Below are 22,782 nucleotides of genomic sequence, written 5' to 3'. Positions count from 1 at the left end.
TCAGTGCACCTGACCACGACCACGACCTCACTTGTTCCCCATCCGGTTGATCACAGCATCCTTTCCTGCTGAGCCCTGGTGTAACCTCAGAATCTTGCAAACACTGGCCAGATATTGTCACAGGGGCAGACACAATCCCAAGCCAAAAATCTAGAGAGCAGAGCACCTGTGAGGGGCTAAGAGCAGGAAGCAGTGTGGAGTGGGAGCTGGGGTGCGCCTGGGGGACCAGTCCCTGGGCCAGAGGTAGCCACATTGGGTCTCCAGCATGGAGGATGTGGGGTTAGAGCCAAGAGAAAAGGTGGGGGGGTGCGGCGAGAGCCGAAGCCAGACGCTGAGCCCCCCAGGCGTCCCTAAAGTTCGATTCTTTTTAAAGGAACTGTTTTTAAGTTTTGTGAGTTTAAACCTGATTTAAAGAAAAAAAGGTGGGGCGCCTGGGTGGCTCGGTCGTTAAGCGTCTGCCTTCGGCTCAGGTCATGATCCCAGAGTCCTGGGATCGAGCCCCGCATCGGGCTCCCTGCTCTGAGGGAAACCTGCTTCTGTCTCTTCGCCTCCCCTTGCTTGTGTTCCCTCTCTCGCTGTGTCTCTGTCAAATAAATAAAATCTTTAAAAAAAAATAAAGAAAGAAAAAAGACCCATGGGACGGCCATGGGTCTCCCCCTGTGGCCGTGGTGAGCCTGGAAGGCTTCCTGCCGGGATTGATCCCCGGGAGCCTGCGTGTGGGTTGGGAGGAGCCGGCTGGCAAGCGCTATTTTTCTCACCACACCTCCTGCCCTCGTGGGCCAAGCTAGCTCATCAGTCCCTCTTTCAGTAGCCTGGGGTTATCACCGCCGCACCTAGGATGCCACGCAAGTCAGGAGGTTGAACGAGATGCCCCGTGGCCTTGTCTCCCAGGGAGCGAAAGAGCACCAGAGACCAATGTTTTTCTAAATTAAAAAAAAAAAAAAAACAAAACAAAAAAACAACCTTATTAAGGATGAAAGAGCTTGAGTTCCGGGGGATTTGGTGTTTTGTTTTTTTAAAACTTTTGCTATACTTTTGCTCAGTGGTATCATAGTAACTGAACCAGAGAATCAACTCAGGCTCATACAAGAGATAACTAACTGTTCAGGGACCCATCAGGAATTATTCATTTTGATTGCTTGACTTGATGACCCTCTGGGTCATTTGGAAACAGGAGGCCGGTGATGACTCATTATTAACCCCTCCTGGCTCGGGGTGAACATTGCCTGTCTGCTTTCCTTTGCAGGTGCTCAGAAAGCAACTGCAGTGTGGGTCCCTTATGAGAGTGCAGCATTTCAGACATCAATGGCTGGGGCGACAACCAGCTCTGCACCTTTTAGTTAAAGGCAGAAGGAAAACTAGAATCAGTAATCGCATTTATGGTTACATTCAGCTCATCTAAGGACTGTGTGATTTTATTCACCCTGTTGCCAGAGCCATAGCTTTTTTAACACCGGAAATGTGCATTTCAACCACGAAGAAGAGATGTAGAGAGGGCTTTATGTCTGTGGGTTCATGCTTCAATCTTCTGATAGGTTGACTCAGGTTCTTTTTCCAGTCTGTTTTGTCCTTGAAAGGCTGGTTTATGAACTGTTCCACAAGATAAGTTTTCTTTAATAGAAACAAATAGACAGGATGGGTGGAACAAAATTAGAAGAGAGAGGCCTGCAATCAGCTCTTTTTTGTAAAAATGGGTCAGAGAAATGGCTCACTGAATCAAGATAGCACTTTCAGCAAACAAAACAAAACAAAAAAGATGAAAATCACTTGGCATCATTAGTGGGTGCAGACCTTTGTTTTTCCAATTAATGGAAAATCCATAAGATTAAAATGCAGGTTTAAAGACATGTAGATGGCTATCACATTCTTATCACATAAAAGTTATTTTTCTGTTGCCAAGTGTAACGTTATTGAAAGACTTAGTTAAATGACTGGGGTGATGCGTCTCTAACTAGTCTCCAAAAACCAAAAGGGCCTCCATCCCACTGACATAATTCAGTAAGTTTGGGTGGGGCCGGGAACCTTCATTTTAACAAGCGTTGCAGAGGATTCTGATGTGCAGATGGTCAGTAAACCACACTTTGAGAGAAATGAAACGTGAAGGGCTAGATCTGATTTCATACTCAGATTTGTGTTTCTATTTTTAAGTAATAACGTATACAGTCAGGCCATCTTGGAGTTTTTAATAATGGCACTATAGACTGTGTTTCGTGTTCTTATTAATACCACTTTTTGGATGGAGGGAATCAGAAAACCACAGGGTTGGTGGGAATATTTAGACGGAACATGGCGCATCCTGAATGGCGGATGTTGGGACAGAGCAGAGAGGGTTTGATCCAAGAGGGAAGTAGCCAGGAGACATACACCGGGCAACAGTGGAATACAACGTCTCTCCAAGCCCGAGAAAAGGGGTCAGGTCTCTGGCACTGAAGGGCCTCCAAGCAAGGGTACTTAGACCTCTTCTGGCAGGCACTAGGTTACCAGTGTGCCTTGTCGAGCCGGGGACTAACCTGATGAGAACAAGTGTTAGACCCGCGCTCGGGACACACAGCATCTGGTCCAGAAACAGAGGACTAAGGAAGAGGCGAGCAAAGCCAACTGGTTTGTCACCAAAAGGCAGAAGGGAGCAAGGGGGAGCACTTGGGGCCTCGAATTTGGCAGAACTGACACCGGAGGGTTTATGCAGCGGATTTCTCTGTGTTTCTGAAGGCCTGAGCCAGTTCCGTGCTCTTCCCAGCACTCAGCTCGGACATCAGGCCAGGGCAGCTCCTCTGGATTTAGAAAGCCCCTGAGTAAACTACTGCAGCTACCCACTACCTTAACAATATTGTGAAGGAAGAAGGGCACAATTAAGCTCCGTTTGGACTGGAGGAACAGACTCAGGGAGTAATTTACCCAGATTCACACATCTGGAACCTGGCAGGGCCAGGATTAAAACCTGGAGCTACCTACTCAAAATTGATAGATGTCACGAAAGTAGGATTTGTCTGATTATGAAGCGATACCTCCTGGTAACAAACTGTACAGAAATGAATGACTTGAACGTGAAAGGCCTTCATGATCACGTCCTTGAGAAAACAGCTGGGAAAAATTCAGTGTGTGTTGTTCAGACTTTTTTCTTGCAGATGCCAGTCAGTATACATTAACTGCCTATGTATGAGCATCACAAGGTTGGAGTCATATTTTATATGTTACTTTACAACTGGCTTCTTTTCCCACTTAATAATGCTAGAACTTGGACATCTTCCTGGTTCAGCGCGCGTAGGTGTAAGTCCTTTCTAATGGCTTCATCAACTAGAGATATTCTTTATTTTAAGTAACACCCTTTTGGTGGCTATTTTTACTTCCTAAATTTTCATATTTTTAAGCCATGCTGAGATGAGAGAGAGAGAGGGAGGGAGGCGTGTGTGTGTGTGTATGTGTGCGTGCGTGCGTGTGTGCGTGTGTGTGTGTGTGTGTGGTATATTATATGGCCTAAAGGGAAATCTTAGAATTGGAATTGCTTGGTCACCAGGAATGCATATTATTTAAAAAATTGCTAATTTTTCTTCCAATCCTCATCAATGTTTGGTATGATCAATCGTGCAAATTTTATCAATCAAATAAATGAAGCTGTCTTGTTCAAATTTGTGGTTTCTTAATTATTAGAAAAATGAAGCATGTTTCGTGTTACTTAGTTGTTTATAATTCTCTTGTGACTTGTTCATTCCATTTGCCTGTTTTTACTCAACTCTATCTCTTTCTTATTTTTCTGTAAACGCTCCCTATGCTTCAGAAGCAATCGATGTTCTAACGGTCACAAGGGATACGAACTCTTTTCCTTTTGTTGTCCTTCTCCTTTCTGAGGGAATTTTAAGGTACTAATTGAGCATTAAACACAATGCTTTAAAATAATGTCAGACTTTAAAAAGATTACATCATGTCACACTTCCAAAAAATTGCAAAAATAGTACATGGAATTTCTGTATATCTTTTACCCCCCCTTTCCCCAGATATTAACAGCTTACATAATCACAGTAGTTATCAAAATCAGGAAAGTACTACTATCACACTGTCACTGTCTAACGCACAGGTCTTGTTCACATTTCCCCAGCATCCGTCTGGTCCAGGACGCCCTGCAGGATTGTGCCTGGCGTTTACGTGTCTTGTCTCCGAGTTCTCTTTTAATTTGAAACCGTGCCTCAGTCTTTCTCTGTCTTTCATCATCTTGACACTTTTTAAGAGCTATAACCGGTTGTTTTATGGAACCTCTCTCCATTTGGGTGGGTCTGACATTTCTTCATGAGCATGTGTGTTTGTGTGTGTGTGTGTGTGCGTGCAGTGGCAGATTGGCTGTGGACTTCAGGGAGGCGGCAGACACAGGGGGGCTATTTCCCCATTTCGCCAGGGGTTGTGCAATTGATTAGATGTTGGTACCGTTCACTCAGATGGGGGAGAAGTTTCCTCTGTGCGAATCAGACGCGCCACCATCTGCCATTCCTGACAGTGTCAGCATTGACACTATCTTTGCCTGCTTTTGTCCCAGACCTCAATATGTCTGCTTAACTTCCAAGGTCTATGTCTTTTCCTCACAATCTCCCTCAATAACTATTTGTCCTTCTCCAATCATTTCACCGCTCATTCCAGATCTGGGGTACCTTACTCACAATTGCCTCCTATCCTGGGGGGGGGGGCAGTTCCTCTCCTCTATGATTTTATCCATTGCTGCTAGACTTTTTTTTCCCTTTAAGCTTTATTGAGGTGTAATTGGCAGAGACTAGTTTAATTTAATAAATATGTACTAAGTGCCTAGGTTGGGCAGATCGCCTTATGGGGCAGAGTTGTGAGTTAAATAAGAAGCTAAGTGCAGTCGAGGAGTTTCAGGGCCATTCTGCCTAGGGGTAAAAGGAAACCGTAGCCTTGTCTTACTTCTTACAAAAAACTAATTCCACACAGATCAAAGGTATTTATTCAGAAATATCCAACCATAAAATTACTGGAAGAAAAGATTGGTGGACATATTTTAGGACGTTTCTTTGGCATTAGTGAGTTTGAGGACCTTTAAAACCCAGATCCCGTAAAGAAGAGATGGAACCATTTAAGAGGCTGAAAGGTACACATTTTGTACAAAAACTAAACAACCTTCAACCAAAAATGCCACCTAAACTAAGAAATGTCAAAAGGAGGATGGAAATGAAAATTTGCCATTTTCAGATGCCATAAGAATCATTGTTCAGGCAAGAATCATCTTGGATGCTATAATTAGTGGGGCGAGGTGTATTCGCAGATTCTCGAAGTAACTCCCTAAAGATACTTTGTAATTACAAAGGAAAAAATAGTATCTTTGCAAGGAAGAAGCCTGGCAGGCATGATTTAAAACAAGAGATCAACGTTGCCATCACCGATAATGGGGCAAAACACTGCCTCCCTTTGCACTGAGGAAGACCGCTGTTGTTTCTGAGGTATTGTTTTGCAAAAAAAAAAAAAAAAAAAAAAAAAAAAAATGCACAACTGTCTCTGTTTCCTGTATTTTGTCTTTGTAGCAGTTCCCACATGTCTCCGCCTCACCCTGCCCTTAGCAGAATGTTCGTGTCGTAAGATCTGATATGATCTGTCTCTTTGGTCACCATTGTATCACTGGCTCCTAGCATAGACTATCTGTTAATAAATAATGTTGTACAAATAAATGGAGGGCTGGATTTCCTTGGAGCCAGCAATATTTGTAGGAAAGATGCATTTAGCCGTGGAACGTACCGAGTGAGAAATCACAGTTGGGTGTCCTGGTGGAAGGGTATGGAAGACATTTGAAGACACAGGGCAAACACTCGGATGAAGCATCAGTTCGAGTCATGAAAAACCGTGTCCTATGGAATAAAGGTATGTCAACGGGAAAGACAGAAAATTAATAGTTGAGATGCAGGGTGAGGACAGGTGTGGGGGGACACCTCCACTTCACAGAGGTCTAGGCGGGAGCTCCTTCTGCGGTAGGGAATATGCATCTGGTCAAGACCAGGCTTTTTGGGGGTTATTTGTAGCTGTCTTAGGGCAGGTTTATCTGATGTCGTGAGCCTCGGGTTTCCGTGTGCATCAGGATCTGCTGGGCTGCTTGATAAAAATAGAGATTTGTGGGGCGATCTCAGAAAACTGACTCGGTGGCATCTGGAAATCTGTCTTCTTGTGACCAGGCGCTCTCCTCCTCCACCAAGTCATTACGATGCAGGTGGCCCGGGAACCACAGTCAGAGGAAACTCCACGTAGAGGAGGGGGATGACAGCGACAGGGCGGGAAACTAGGAAGCGGGTGAGTGGTGAGCATGCAGGCACAGAAGCCAGCCGGGCCCTGCTAACCACTTTGGCAGGGCGAGGGGCTCATTAAGCATCTTTAAATGGACTGCCTGCCAGGCAAGGCTACGGAAGGACACAGCGGATTTTGCTTTGGTCCACTGCATCGAAGAAGAGATTGTCTAGTACAAAACCGAAAATGTGATCATTCCTGTCCATGGGAACGTGTCGAACTGTTACAATTCCTGTGGTCAGGGAGCATTGGAGAAAGGCTCCTCGAGAAGTATTCGAGGACAGCTTTTGCTTTTGAGTAGTAGTGCTGGGCTCAATTCATCTTGGTCATGGACCGTCCTTAGGAAATCTATGAAAATTAAATAAAATGGATTCATAATGCCCAAGGACTGACCTTGTATCTCTGAGCTTCGGGCAACTGGCAGGCAAGAAAATGAGGTTATTTTTAAAATTTATTCTGGCTCATTATGCTTCATCGAATTAGATAACTCCTGGATAGTATTTTGTTACAAGCTTATTGCAGCAAAAAAGAAGGAAGTATGTTAAAGTTTACATTAAAGCTTAGTGGCTTGCGGATGGCTTAATTTTTTTTTTTTTTTTGGATGGCTTATTTTTAGAAGGCATAATTTCCAGGAAATTTTAGTACCTCAACAGCAGAACGACAAAATTAACATGCTCGTATGGATTTAAGATGACAAAATAATTGTGTACAAAGGTGAATTTCTCCCTGACACCTCAGATTCATTTTCTAAGTGTTTTATGATGCATATTAATTGGATCATCTCATTAAGAAAAAAAAAAACCAGAATCCTAAATTAACACACTTATGTGCATGTGAAATGCCTTTTGAATACCACAATTTAGAACTTACATTAAAAACCAGCACATGTTTGAATTGAACTGAGTCTTGGTAGAATAATTATGTGTTTGAATTTCTCAACTCCATATTCCAGGTGGTCAATCCACAGACTATAAAACAAGTGAAGGGAATGAATGCTCATTTCTTTTTTTGACATAGACAAGATTATGAATCAGATATTTGTAATGGCCGAACTGAAATTTCCTTTCTCTCTTTTCTCTGCTTAAATACATTTGCTGAAAAATCACGAAACATAGAAAACAAGGAACAATCCTCAGGAAGCTAGAAGTGCAGTGGTATCTTAATTCTAAAGATGGTGAAAATAATGAGATAATAAAAATAAGAACAGAAATTAATCAGATAAAGTTGCGAGGAAAAACCAGCCCAAAAGCTGATTCTTTGGAAATCATTGATGACGTAGCTAAATTTCTGACAATGTTAACCCGGAAAGAAAGAGGAAAACCCACAAATAATTAGTATTAGGAATGAAAACTATAACTACAGACCCATTGATTATTTATTTATTTTGGAAAGCTTTTATTTATTCATTTGAGAGAGAGAGAGCAGGGGGCGGGGGGAGGGGCAGAGGGAGAGGGAGAGAATCTCAAACAGATTCCATGCTGAGCATGGAGCACAACATGGGGCTCGCTCTCACGACCCTGACATCCGGACCTGAGCCGACACCAAGAGTTGGACGCCTAACAGACTGAGCCACCCAGGCACCCCAGGACTCATTAATAATTTAAGACATCTGAAGAGAACACTGACTATCTACATTTGACAAACAGATAAAACGGGGGAAAAATAGAAAATCTGAGCTACTAAAATTGACTCCAGGAGAAAGCAGAAAACCTGAATAATACAATAACCATTAAAACACTCCAGTCAGTACTTAGAAGTTTCTCATAGGGGCGCCTGGGTGGCTCAGTCATTAAGCGTCTGCCTTCGGCTGAGGTCATGATCCCAGGGTCCTGGGATCGAGCCCCGCATCGGGCTCCCTGCTCCGCGGGAAGCCTGCTTCTCCCTCTCCCACTCCCCCTGCTTGTGTTCCCTCTCTCGCTGTGTCTCTCCCTGTCAAATAAATAAATAAAAAAATCTTAAAAAAAAAAAAAGGAGTTTTCCCCAGTTGCCCCACCCCCCCACACACCACCTCCATGTATAATCCTTGGGTCAGATGATTTTAAAGGCGTGAACTTTCATTTCTATCATTCTTATCCAAGCCCCAAGGATCTGACTTTGCCCTGATTTCACCATCAACTATCACGTGCTGCTTGAGCTTGAACTCGGGAATCCTAGGCACCTAGTTCTGAGTCCCTGCTCCACCCCTTACTCAGGTTACTTATCTATTCTGGGCCCCCCCTTTTTTTTTAAGATTTTATTTATTTATTTGACAGAGGGAGACACAGCGAGAGAGGGAACACAAGCAGGGGGAGTGGGAGAGGGAGAAGCAGGCTTCCCGCGGAGCAGGGAGCCCAATGTGGGGCTCGATCCCAGGACCCTGGGATCATGACCTGAGCCGAAGGCAGACGCTTAACGACTGAGCCACCCAGGCGCCCCTATTCTGGACTCTTGTTTCCTTATCTGTAACGTGCAGATAATGGTGTGGTCATTTGTTAGCACCAAGCATCGTGTTCTATGTTTTATAGGCATCCACAGCTTTTTCCTTACTTACTGTCCTCAACCCCACTTTGCAGCTGGAGAAGCTGCGATCCTGCATTTAGTGGTTGGAGTCAGAATATGAACCCAGGTGGTCTGACCCTGGAGGTTGCACATCTGATCTCTAGGCTCAAATGCCCCTTATCTTTTCAGGCTTTGGTGAGGGTTAGCGGGTTATTCCAGTCAACCGGGGAAGGAAAGCTTTCTGTTCATAGTCATTATGATGATGATAACTCTTTTGCTATATTAAAGGATATATAGTGCTGCAATAATCCTTCACCTGCCCGGAACTCACCTTGCTCTTATCTAGGACACAGTGGAGAAAAAAAAAGGGGGGGGCGGTAAGAAAATGGTCTTTGTGTAGCCAGTTTGGAAATCATGTAGCACATTCACTGTAATCAGCGTACAGTTTGCTCACAGGGGGACCCCTTGAGATCCATGTCCAGTCTAAACTTTCATTTTACAAATAAGTGTAAATTATTTCATCAGTGATCTAAAATTAAAAGGACAGAAAGACTGAAGTCAGAGGGAAGTTAAGTAAAGCCGTTCTTTTTTAATTGATTTTGTATATAAGAGCAAATGAGAAATGGAGCAAAGCATTGCTATGGGCAGGTATGTTGAAATAAGGTTGACTCATCAAGAAAGAGTTAAATAGTAAATACATCTTAATCAAAGAAGAATGTAATATCTTGGAGATATTAAAAAATGGTTAAATTTTACAAAATTCTATTATTATTATTATTTTAGTGATACAGAATCACTACTTTTTGCCATTGGAAGGAATTACATAGCTGAAGAGTTTGTTATGTTGCCAGAGAAACCCTGTATCAATAAGGCAATATCTTACGGAATCCTGGGAGTGTCCCAAACAATGGCACTTATATCTTATACGGTAACAACAATTCAGAGAAGGATAGTTGTAGGGTAAAACTCGGCAGCTCGGCAGCCTCAGCAAGAAGCCAGCCTCATTCCACCCTTTGGCTCCACCACCCTCTGCACACCAAGAGCTTCTCAGGCTTGACTCCCGTGTTGCAAGACGGCATTTGCATTTCAAGTCTTGCACGAAGACACAGGTCCGGCCAATGAGAAGGCACATACATATTCTCCAGAATGTCTCCTGGTGTTAGAGATGAAAAACCCTCAGAGTCCTCCGAACGGTGTTCCCCCTTTTGGTCCCATTGTCCAAGATTTGGTCACGTACCAACTCGCCAACTAGTCCTGAGCGCAAGGGACGCTGGGAACGGGAAGGTCTCCGGTGAGGTTAGTGCCTGCCGGTAAGGAAGACATGGCAGGCATGGGGGGCAAGTGGTTGCTGTGTGGATGACTGAGAGTGTCTGTCAAAAACTAATTGCCGTGAAACAAGTCCCTCCACATCAGTCATCTCTGATCTCTGTAACAGAAATCAGCACTGGGAGACAGAGGCAATTAACCTCACTTCCCTAATCACCTCATGTGGGAAGGGGTTGGTTTTCTTTGATTTTTCTACTGCGTGCCAGGAACTGTAATAGAACTTCTATTTATTACTTTGTGTTTTACCTTACATATGTCTCTCTCATATATTTAAGCTCAGTCGAGTTCTTCTGGAAAGTTGTTCTTTCCCCCCGTTTAAGAGAGGAAGATTAAGTACACAGAAAAGGTTATATAAGATGTCATAGGGGCGCCTGAGGGGCTCGGTCGGTTAAGCATCTGCCTCCAGCTCAGGTCATGAGCCCAGGGCCCTGGGATCGAGTCCCGAGCCAGGCTCCCTGCTCATCGGGGAGTCTGCTTCTCCCTCTCCCTCTCCCCACCTGCTTGTGCTCTCTCTCAAATAAACAAATAAAATCTTAAAAAAAAAAAAAAAAGATGTCGTGGCACTCCCAACTCATAAAGGCTGGAAGCTGGATTCTCCTACAGGTGTATATGGCCCCAAAGCCTGAGCCGTTGGTGCTAAAGGTCCCCAACCATTTCATTCTGGTGTCAGGACAAAAATGCTATTATGCTACGAGAAATAATTACTTTATGGCCAAAATGAGACTTGATAGCTTTAAATGTAGCCTAGACTTACCTTGAAGTAATTTAAAACATGCATCAGAGCGGTAATTTATTTAATAACCTTTCTTGTAGCAACTGCATTTTTGCTGATTGATCAAATCTAAAGCACACTACTGTGGTATGTTTAACCTGGACTATCCCTCTAGGGATAAGAGACGAGCACCTGACATCTGGTAGGTACTCCCATATGGTACTTACAAGTATAGGGGGAAAATGCAATAAAGCTATTTCTAATATTCTTATCCAGTTTCATATTTATCTTCTCAATGTTTTAGTACAAATAAGGTGTTATCTTATTTGTAAAGGCATATTTATCCGTATCAGCATATTTCTGATTTGCAGATATTTACAGAGGAGAACAAGAGAAAGTAATCTTTGGTTTTAATGTCTGAATTTTTAAATCTTTTGAAGTGAACAGCACGTGTGGGCCTAGGTTATTTCGTTCCTAAAGTCGGTCCCAACCTGCAAGAGAGTGACTTGGGAGATGCTCCTCTCTGCTCCTGTCCTTTAAGGCATGAGAATGACCCTTTACCTCCTTTTCTCTAAATCAGATGATGACAGTGTAGCTCACAGACTAGCTGATGATCACTCCTTTATTTATCTCCACCATTGTAAATTGCCCCGTGTCGTTCCTGAAAAACATGAACTCTAACCCTGTGGGGACAGGAAAGACTGCTGGTCGGCCAGTTAGAAATGAGAGCCCGGGAGGTGGCATGAGGTGCTCCCAGCGTGTGTCACCGGCCGGCAGCATGCTCCTGCTTTTCCAGTTCACCCCAACATTCTGGTCCGAGGGAGTGCCAGCGAGCAGATGCCATGCCCAGGAGCTCGCCTCGCTGCCTCTTCTATGTGCTGGCTCTCGGAGGAGACTGCTCACTGCCCGCTGGATGCCCCTGTATTCTGGAAAATACGGTTGTGTGCATGGAAGTGGGTCAGAATTCTGAGCTTAGCCACAAAAAAAGCGGGCGCGCACGCGCGCACACACACACACACACACACACACACACACACACACGAAAGTTAAGGGACTTAAAGTAAAAAGTCATGAGATAAACAGTGTGCTAGGCAAGATATTTTCTTCTTCATTCTTGGCATTATCTGCGGCTGGTTTTTCTTTTTATTTATTTATTTGTTTGTTTTTAAGGATTTTATTTATTTATTTGAGGGAGAGAGAGAGCACAAGCGGGGTGAAGGGCAGAGAGAGAGGCAAACTCCCCGCTGAGCAAGGAGCCCGATGTGGGACTAGATCCCGGGATTCCGGGATCATGACCTGAGCCGAAGGCAGACGCTTAACTGACTGAGCCACCCAGGTGCTGCAGCGGCTGGTTTTTAATGCAAAAGCAGCCCTCATAGAGCTTTTGTGGGGGAGGAGCAGTTGAGATTTGGAGACAGCCAGTTGGGACCCCAAATTCAAAAGGAATTCTGCTACTGGGCTATAAATCTGTGGGGACAGAGGGAGAATAAACTCTCACAAACTCAGAGCTATAAGACGTCAGCTAGGAGAGGGTTCCTGCCCTCTCCCGGGCCACTCATGAGTGAGACCTGCTTTGTGTCCCATCTGCCCTGGGCATGGTTGGGAATTGTTCCGTTGCTTGCAGGAGGTACCCCTTAGCTGGACAGCAGTTGGCCTGCATGTGTTCACTGTGAATATATATGGTTTTGACCAGTGCCCCAAGCCCTTGAGGGCCAGGATTCATGGAAGGCAGACACTGCCCCTCTTCCTCTTTAAAAAGTCAGTGAGGGCGCCTGGGTGGCTCAGTTGGTTAAGCGACTGCCTTCGGCTCAGGTCATGATCCCGGAGTCCCGGGATCGAGTCCCGCATCGGGCTCCCTGCTCGGCAGGGAGTCTGCTTCTCCATCTGACCCTCTTCCCTCTCGTACTCTCTATCTCTCATTCTCTCTCTCTCAAATAAAAAAATAAAATCTTTAAAAAAAATAAAAAATAAAAAAATAAAAAGTCATTGAAAGAGGAAAATGATGTGTCTGTGGATGCTACAGGGAGGAAAAGGGGCTGGAGGTCCAGGCAAGAAGACAGGGGGCTCTAAAGCAAAAAGAACTCTCCAGAGGTGTGCTACAGGTTAAATGTATCTGTGGGCCATGGTTCAAATTTATGAAGTCACAGAAATGTGGGCTTCCCTGGGGTGGAGGGAGGCTAGGGAGCAAGTTGAGATTGAAGCCGGTGTTCCTGGTGAATGTCTGCAATTGGTTGTGGGCCACTCCGAAGTGATGAGCCCAGTTGTGCAGGAGGGAGGGGAGCCTGGGAGGGTCCAGGAAGGATGAGCGGCAAGGGGACGATGCAGCCAGGACTCCCAGCCAGGCCGGCCGCAGAGGCTGCCTTTGTTCTGTGTGCCCCTCGAGCCTCCGCTTCCAAGGGAACTTAGGTGTTACTGGTGCATGATGCTGAGTACTGCCCGCCCACCTTTGGCATTCTCTGCTCTTTACTTCTGATCCTCCAAATTCCAGTGTTTGTCTTATCTTTAACACCTGAAGTCATCGTTGGCCTGCTTCCCACAATGCTTGCTGTTGAGTGAGGAGCTCCAGAACATGGTGCAGCCAATGTTGGGTTGGCCGGCCTCCTCCAGCCAGCTGCCTTGCTCTCTCTCAAGCACGTGGTGCTTCTGCCCCAGGGCCTTTGCACCATCTCTCTCCTCTCCCTCATCTCCTTCAAGCCCTTGCTTCGTTTTTGGCTTCGGGTAAGACCTACCTTGAGAATTCTGTTTCCTGCTGGCATCTGCTGCCCAGCCCATCCCCTCCACAAGGCCCCTCACTCCCTTGGCTCTTTTTCTTCTAACTTACGATACAGTTTATTTAAAAGGTTTGTTGTTGATCTGTCTCTTCCGGCTAGAATGTAAACTCCACAAAGGGCAGGAGCCTTTGCCAGTTCTGTTCATGTCCCGCATGCTTGGAACAATGCCTGGTATATCCTAGATGTTCAGTTGCTGTTTGTTGAATGAATATGTGACTGAATTAATGAACAGACATGTGTTAAGAGAATTAAATGAGCTATCCGTAAGTTCTTGAAGGCTGGTGCATTTGGTGGACATATTTTAGCACAGATTTAGAGCCAAACACTTACCAAGCGCCTGGGAATGTGATGGGGAGGGTACTGTAGACTTTAAGGAAACTGTTACCTCATTCACACAACAAATACGTACGAGTAGCGGGCACTGTTCTAAACTCAGGATAGAAGATAAAAACAAACAAATGTCCCAAGTCCTGGGCCCAGTGGTGCCGGATCCTCTGATCTTTTTTTTTTTCTTTTTTAGGAGAAGCTAAAACCTGAATTTTTATATGAAATCTCCCGATTTTTAAATATTGATAACTAACTTAGAATTTTTTTAATTTACTATAACAACCAAATTAAACGTTTATAACAATCAAATGTTGCCCTTGGGGCTGTAGCTTAATAATATCTGAAGAAGTCCGAAACTTCTGGCTGGGCCTGTGGGATCTCCCAGGCTGGGCAGGATTTGGGTGAGTTGTAAGGTCACGAGGAGGGAGGAAGATGTTTCTGCTACTGCCTGTCCCCGGAGCAAAGACGTGGACGCAGCCCAGCCGAGCGCTGGGGCATGGGGGGCATGATGGAAGATTATCAGTATGGGCCACGGTCTCCCTTGGGCCATGCTGCGTCATCCTTTCCAGGTTAAACCACTGCATTTGTCAGGACGCAGGTCCAGCTGCCTAAACAAGACACAGTATTGCACAAGATAGACGTTTGTCTCTCTCACGGTCTGTGAGCATAAGCAAACTGGAGTGCTTCCTTTCTCTTCTCGCTTTGCTCTACCTCGGGCTCCTGACCAGCTCCCTGCACCTGCTCGGCCACATTCCAGCCGGCAGGAAGGGCCGGGGTGGGTGGAGGAGACCGGGTTCCTCTCTCTAGAGGGCACGATCCAGACTTTGATCCCAGTACTCCTGTTCACACCCCACTGGCAGGGCTTGGGCACACGGCCACGTCCAAGGCCAGGACAGGCTGGAAAATGTAGGTTTTTACTTGGGCTATAGATCAGCAAAAAAAATTGTATTTTTCTACTAGAAAAAGAGAGTGGATATGACAGATATCAAGCAGTGTGTGGCATTTGCTCTTCTGGATCTCAGGTTCTGTGAGGTCAGGCACCTCTTACAGTGCCCTCAGTTTTTTTGGTTTTGTTTTGTTTTTAAGATTTATTCTTTTTTTTTTCTTTAGAGAGAGAGAAGGGGGGCGGGGCAGAGGGAGAGGGAGAGAGAATCTACAGCGGACTCCCCACTGAGCCTGGAGCCTGACGTGGGGCACAATCTCAGGACCCTGAGATCACCAGCTGAGCCGAAATCAACAGTCAGACAGTTAACTGACTGAGCCACCCAGGAGCATCTGCCCTCGGTTTTTTTAAATTATTTTAGCGGACCCTAGTAGTGCCAATGGAAGGTGATACTCAACATGTATTTTTTCTCTTTTAGATTCTTCTGGACCATACTATTTGTGTTTAGATTGAAGTCACGCGGCGAGATTTTGTTTTGTTTTATTTTCGTAGTTGGTCTAGAGCAGTGTTTTTCAAATGTCTTGGTCTTGGGAGCCCTTTTCACTCTTAAAAATTACTAAGGATACTAAAAATCTTTGCTTATGTGGACTATATGGATTTATAGTTACCATATTGAAAACTGAAATGGACATTGACAGGAATATGCAAATAAGCATTCCATTAACTTGGGCCCTCTAGAAGTCTCCACTGCAGAATTGTGACACACTGATAGTAAAGGAGCAAATAACGTTTGAGTGATATTATGAAAATAATATTGACCTTGCACAACCCTTAAAAGGGTCTTGGGGATCCTGTACCACACTTGGATAGCTACTGGTCAAGAGAACATAACTGGTTATGTTGACTTGGGTAATAGTTGGTGTTGAAACTGATACATGCTAAGATTAGAGGTTAAAAAACAAATTAAGACAGGACCACTGCCATTGAGTAGTTAGTGGTCCAAAGAAATAAGTCGACCGACCAATCTATAAACTTCTTTCATCTTAGATTTGAGAGGAGTTGGTTTCTATTTCTGAATTATAAATGAATTTATGTGTGGGCGTTAATAGTGATGGGTTTGCATCTATGGCAAATTAATAAAATCTGGTGTTCAAGATATATTGAATCACGCATTTTGTACATTCAGAAGCTCACTACAGAGAAGTTTGTTTGAGTCTTGTGCGTGCTTATCATTGTTTTTGGCCACCCAGGCCTGGCCACCAGGTACCTTTTCTCACTGGGCACATCCCACTGCCTCCTGTGGAAGTGTCAAGTGCTGGGGGTTTGCATTTTTCCGGTGCCGGGCTGTGGGCGTGTGACCTAGGCTCTGCCAGCCACGCACCCTCATCCCATACTTTGAACTAGAAACTGGTGACATCAAGCCAAGATATGGCTGCTGGTGGTGGTGCTGGAAGCTGGGGGGCCCCCCTCCCTATCAGACCAGTGCTGCTGAGTGATTGGGGGGGGTGTTTCTAGATATGTAGCCTCCAAGCCCCATTTCCCTGGCCCTCCTGGAAATCTGTGATCTTTCCACTATCCTGTGAATTCAAGAGTCAGTGCCTTCGCTTGCAACTAAGAACCCTGCTTGATGCATTCCCAAAGACAGCGTCTCTGCAAGTATTGTTTGGAAACCTCGCGTATCGGATTTACCTGGGCCACATCCTAACCATCAGTGCCCATTGGTGGGCTGACCACTGATGGATTCAGATTCTAGGAATCTGCGTTTTAAATAAGCCTCAGGCTTGCATAACTTTTAGATACAGTAAAATTTAAGAACCGCCGTTATAATGTTTTTAATTTTAAAAATTATTTGTTCTCCACTTAAGGATCTGAGTAACCCCCCAAAAATAACTCTAGGCTTTCACAAGACCCTAGTCAATGACTAACTAGCGTTCCGTTGTCCCCTTCCCCCCACCCAGCCCCAAATTCGCCATAAGCCTTTTTGTTCTGTCTCCTTAACTGTTTTAATGTCTTTGTTTCTTTCTCTTCCTTCTTTCCTTTCCTCTCTCCCTGCCTTCCTTCTTTTCTTTCTTTTCCTTTCTTTCCCTGGTTTATTTCTTCTTACTGAGGACTGGTAATTCCCCAAATGAGGTTGCCTACACTCTGTGACACCAGAACACCAGAATTAATTAGGGTTTTAAGCTACACTGTGACTGTGGCACTCCCCGGGTCATTTCTTTCCCAGCCATTTCTGCAGCCTGCAAGCTTAGATCTCCCTGTTTATTCCAGGCATCACTAGAGAGGGTGAAGCACATGCCACGTGACTTTCCTTGGAGGGTTTCTCCGGCATGGATTCAGGCCAGAGAAAAAAAAAAGAAGGGTTGAATGATCTACATGTGGGATTTCTAGAATCACAGAATGCTGTGATCTGAATGAATGAATGTAGGTTAAGCCCCTCTTGTCATAAATGAGGAACTAGAGAGAAGATGTGCCCAGCATCACATAAATGATTTAGTGGAGTAAAAGGCCAAAATGAATTTAGAAGAAGTGAGAAGTGGTGAATGCAGAGCCTGACCTGAAGTAGCATAAGAGAGGAGACTAATTAATATTCATGAATGACTCTTTGAACTTGGGCACATTCACGTAACCCTGAGCCTCAGTTTCTAAAACTGCAAAATAAAGATTTTAATAATAGCTGACACGTCTATAATCTTGACTGTGCTAGGAACTATTCCAAGCACTTCACATGCTCCCTGATTTCATCCTTATCACAAAGATATGACATAGGTCATATTATTTCCCCCACTGTCCCTTGCACGTAAAAAGGCCATATCACTTACGTAAAGTCTCACAGCTGGCATATTTGTTTTCTTGTGCTGCTTTACAAATCACCACAAGCTTCATGGCTTGAGCTACCATACATTTATTATCTCCGAGTTTGGTGGGTCTGGAGCCTGGGCCCAGCGTATCCGGGTGCTCTGCTCAAGATCTCACAAGGCAGCAATGGAGGTGCTGACCAGGGTAACGGTCTCATCTGAGGCTTGGGGTTTTCTTCCAATCTCACATGATTACTGGCAGAATCCATTTCCCTGTAGCTGTGGTATTTATAGCAGCTGAGTCTTCAAGGCCATCCGGAGACTGTCTGTCTTTGAAAGGTCTCCCCTGATTAGGCCAGGCCCACCCAGGATCGTCTCCCGCTGGTTAGACGGCTTAATCTGTTTACGACATCTCTTCATCCCTGCTGTGTGACATAACGTGAACATGGGGGTAGTATTCCATCACCTTTGCTGTGTTCTGTAGTTTAGAAGTCAGTTACAAGTCTCCTCCGCACTCAAAGTGGGGGGGGGGCGGTTTACACAAACCCCTGGATACCAAGGGGAAGGAGTCAGTATTATTAAATAAATAAATAAATCTTAAAAAAAAAAAAAAAAAAAAAACAGAAAACAAAGAAACGGAGGGCCTGGTCTTATAATTCTGCCTTCCACAGCTAGTAAAGCTCAGCCTAGGCCCAGACGGACTCCAGGTGTCGGAGTCCATGGCCCCAGTGTCCAAGCTCTTCACCGTTAGGATCTGTCTCCCTTTGAACAAAGTAAACCCGCTTTATAACCTTGCGTGGAGTTCTGAGTAAGAAAACCCCCAGAAGACACACTGGGTGCTAAGCAATAGTGTATTTCTCGTCACACCCCTGCTTTAAAAGGTCTGCTCTTAAGGTCTGCTTTTAACCACCTGCCGTTGTGTATTTTCAGGAAGAGATTTCCAAAGTCTCTCTAAAAACTCAGGTTATATAAGTCATTTCGATGTGTTTATATTCTGAGCCAGAAATAACCCTGGGGTTTGAGATTTGAGACTCGCATTCTCAAAAAAAAAAAAAAAAAAAGATAAATAACTGTAGCTCTGTGTTTTGTCTTTGAAACAGATGAAGTGATTGAGAAGAAACAGTGAACACCTTCGTTCTGTGGAAAGGACAACATGGATCAGCCATTTACTGTGAATTCTCTGGTAGGTAGCACCAACCGATACCTTACATATGGCCTGAAAACCCAGAAAGAAGAACAGAAACATAGCACATGTGAAATGAGTCACCGTTACTTCACGAAGTTGAGCACTTGTCGCTCCTCATCCATCTGTGGGGTCCTCTCCTTTGAGGAAGTGACTAATAAAGCCATCTTCACTAGAGCTAAAAGTAATTCTTTTTGTCCACAAAAGTGTGAAATTTTAATCTCTCTGGTTAGATTCCAGGAGTGTGGGGGAGAGGAACTTCAGAATTGACTTTGTAAGCAGGGACTTCAACCTCTTTGTGCGTCAGCTTCTTCATGGATAAAAATTGGAAGCTTCCCTTGTGTGGTAATGACCGAGGGAGACGTTCTACATACGACACGCAGATGTTACTTTGGGAGCCAGCGTGAAGTTCCACACACTTGAAACTCTCGTTCTTCTCACTTTGCCCTGTAGAGCCCAGCGCGGTCCGTGCCTTCTCTAGCTACATCTCAGAAGGAACAACATGCCCGAGACGAAATAACAGGAGGCCTGGGATCTCAGGGACATATTGTGAGTCCCAGATCATTCTCTGGGTGAGAATGTAGGCACATTATATAACCAACATGGCCCCATTTTTGTACTTTGCACATTACGACAGTTGGGAACAATATTTTTAATGTTCCCAGCCGATCATGGGGTCTTGATCAAGGGAAGCTCTCACGACTGTTAGCCTTCTCCTGATGACCAGCAGTATACCGAATACCTGCACTCGCAAAGCTTTAGCCCCAGATCACAAGGAAATGGAGGGGGCGCCTGGGTGGCTCAGTCGGTTGAGCTGCTACCTTCGGCTCAGGTCGTGATCCCAGGGTCTTGGGATCGATCCCCGCATCGGGCTCCCTGCTCAGCGGGCAGCCTGCTTCTCCCTCTGCCGCTCCCCTTGCTTTGTGCTCTCTCTCTCTGCCTTTGTCAAATAAATAAATAAATAAATCTTAAACAAAACAAAACAAAACAAAACAGAAAACAAAGAAATGGAGGGCCTGGTCCTTGCTCTGAAATAGGTTGTGACCCACGCCCTCCTTGCCAGGAATGTCCTTCACGGATGCTCAGTTGCTCTGACAGGATGAGGAGCAGAGAACTGTGGGAACTTCTTCACTTTCCGACCTCATGCTGTCGGGGCACTGTGGGGGAATAAAGGCAGCCCCCTTTTCCACCTGCAGAGGAAGGGATCATCCTTTTGGCACGTCTTAGGTGTTTTCTAGAACATTAGGTAGCAATGATTAAAATGTCAGTGGACATGTCACTGTGAAATGAACACTAAGGCTTTTTCACCTGGAGATTTTGTATTTCGTAAGGTATCGCAAACCCAACATTATAGATCTATGAAGACATGAGGCTCTTTCCCCATTTACTTCTGAAATCACTTTTGAATTTGGGAAGGATAGGACCATTCAGGAGAGCGAAAACAAATCTTACTTTTATTTCCTGGTAAAAAGATAATCCAGTTACAATCACATTGCACCTGTTTCTCTCTTCCTCTTTTATTTGGTACATGTTTTGATTATCATCTGTGCTGCAAAGAATATGCTACATCCTAGGGAACAGGGATGGATGGACACTGCACACAAATAATTATAATTCAGTGCAGACTGTACAGTAATAAAAAGTGGGCAAATTACTTTTGCACATTCAGGAGCCTGGAAGCCCTCTTTGGAAAAATGTGCTGATTTCCATAGTTTTTTTCCCCAGTCATTTTCTGATGTCATTGACGCCTTCACCTGTGGTCGAATAGCAGCATTTTCCTTGAGGGCTGCTGGGCGCTCTGGGTGAGGGAAGGGCGGGCTGTGGCTGCCATGTCCTGGGCTTCTCCCTTGGACAAGATGGCACACACTCAGGTCTGAGGCTCAGACGTCAACAAGCTTCGATTCCTGCTTCGGAGGAGGGGAGGCCTCCAGCAGCTTCTCAGAAATTAGGAAGTCTTTTCGAAAAGGAGAGGAGCAGCGTGACAGGGTTTGGCTAGAAGGAAGTGTGCCTTCATGGAAGGTGAGGTCACTGAGGCAGGGCTGGGGGTTATGTTCAGGCACACCTCTCCGTTCTCAGAATTCTGGACCAGGGGGAATTGACTGAAGATGCCAAGGTCAAAAATCCAGTGTATGCTTTATTCTTTATCACTTGGCCCTGGAGACAGACTCTGGGAGACTGGTAAGTCTCCTTATCCCTTCCACTCTAAATTGAACTGGCCACCCAGTTGCGGGAAGGATCGCTGGAGACTTCAGCACCAGGAAGCCCAGGCCCTGAGAGCTTCCTCTTGGGAGAAGGAAATGGGGAAGAGAACAGGTTTATGCCTCTCTGGTTGGTTATAAATTTCACCTTTAGAAACAAGAATCAGGGCACCTGGGGGGCTCAGTGCGTTAAGCGTCTGCCTTCGGCTCAAGTCATGATCTCAGGGTCCTGGGATCGAGCCCCGCATCAGGCTCCCAGCTCAGTGGGGAGCCTGCTTCTCCCTCTCCCTCTGCTGTTCCCTCCTGCTTGTGCTCACTCTCTCAAATAAATAAATAAAATCTTAAAAAAAAAAAAAGAAAGAAGAATCGTTCCAGGTCTCTAGGGTTCTCTCTGTTACAAAATTGCCACCACAGTGGACCCCAGGGCATCGGAAGATTCATTGCAGCCTGCCCTGACAGCTTGGATCCGTCATTCATGGCCAGACAAAAACCATTCCACCTGGATTTCTTTTTTAACTTTATACAGACCTTTTAATCAAATGCGCTGCCCTTGACTGACAGAGGCAGACTCGGGGAGCTAAATTTGCTCTGGGCTAATTCCATTCCTGTGGATCAAAGGTTGCTAGAGGGGTTTAAAGCAGCGTTTCTCAAACTGCAGCATGCATCAGTGCCTCTGGGAACACCAGTTGAAACATGGGTTCTTCAAGCCCGCCTCCAGTCTGTAGATGCCAGGGGAGGCCTGTTGAGAATTTGTACTTTTTTTTTTAAACATTGTTTTTTTAAGATTTTATTTATTTATTTGAGAGAGAGAGAGAGAAAGCAGGAACAGGGGAAGGGGCAGAGGGAGAAACAGGCTCCCCGCTGAGCAGGGAGCCAGACACAGGGCTCTATCCCAGGACCCTGGGACCATGACCTGAGCCAGAGGCAGATGCTTAACTGACTGAGCCACCCAGGTGCCCCGGGAATTTGTACTTTTAAGAAACTCCCAGTTGATGCTGATACTGCTGGGGTCAGCAGACTGGTCTGAGCGCCAAAGTCACCTGCTTGTTTTGAAAACATTTTTGAAAATAGAGCCAGGATCATTTGCTTACATGTTGTGTGTGGCTGCTTACGCATCGGCAGAGCTAAGTAGTTGTGAGGGGACTCAGGGCCTGCAAAGTCCAGAAGGTTTGCTATACGGCCTTTAACAGAAAAAAATTTGTTGACTTTTTTGCCTTTCTGAAGCGCTGAGCTTTTCATTGAATCATTGAATAATTATCCTGAATGCATACGTTCTGTGTCTTCCCAAATGTGTACGGATACTATTTTTATGAATAAAGTACAAATGTATGTCTTAATATCACTGACTTTTTCTTAGTAATGATTTTCATTATTTTCTCACTCAGGGACTAATTAACCATGCCTGTTAATGTACTATCATTATTATGTGCAGATCTAAGAGTTTTTTTTATGTTAAGAAGAAATAGGGGGTATCCTTGAAAAGGACTTATTGGTGAGGTTTCATTCACTTGGTGAAGAAACAGGTCCTAAAAGCATCTTATTAAACTGGATACATTGTGGAAGAGAATTGAATCCTTAGAGTAACTTTTGAATGCAGACCATCTCTTGGAGACCCTTCAGAGGAGCATGACGTGAGCCCTCCCCAGACAAGAGTCCACCTGCTGGACTGCTTCACATGAGCCGGAATGGAAGTATCCATGAGGACATAAGGGTCAATGATACTTTACCTAAAATGACCTAAAGCATTTGCATACCCAGGAACTGCCACATAATTGTACCCTGAACCCTAAAGGAGATTTGCCCCCAACACGAAGGTGTGTTTATCCTAGAGATGCA

The 22,782-nt window shown here is 44.9% G+C and overlaps 1 protein-coding gene across 5 annotated transcripts in view; it reads left to right on the top strand.

The window, feature by feature from the left end:
• The window catches only part of STAMBPL1 (STAM binding protein like 1), a 49,407-nt gene that overhangs the window by 5,004 nt on the left and 21,621 nt on the right, over window positions 1-22,782 (top strand). For 2 of the 5 annotated variants that reach the window (XR_003609500.2, XM_028104513.2), the window contains exons 1-2: window positions 5,526-5,856; window positions 18,666-18,748. Coding sequence is in view for 4 of the 5 variants with exons in the window: in XM_028104513.2 (XP_027960314.1) it covers window positions 18,719-18,748 (30 nt within the window). In the remaining variant the exon portion in view is untranslated. Of the gene's footprint in view, window positions 1-5,525; window positions 5,857-18,665; window positions 18,749-22,782 lie in introns of those variants that run through there. The other 3 variants (XM_028104511.2, XM_028104512.2, XM_028104510.2) reach the window with 2 other exon arrangements.

The sequence above is a fragment of the Eumetopias jubatus genome, unplaced genomic scaffold (genome assembly GCF_037043125.1).
Source record: "Eumetopias jubatus isolate StellerSeaLion01/CBP00866 unplaced genomic scaffold, mEumJub1_p1.0 scaffold_17, whole genome shotgun sequence".
Classification (NCBI taxonomy): domain Eukaryota; kingdom Metazoa; phylum Chordata; class Mammalia; order Carnivora; family Otariidae; genus Eumetopias; species Eumetopias jubatus.
This window is presented reverse-complemented; position numbering and strand designations above follow the sequence as displayed.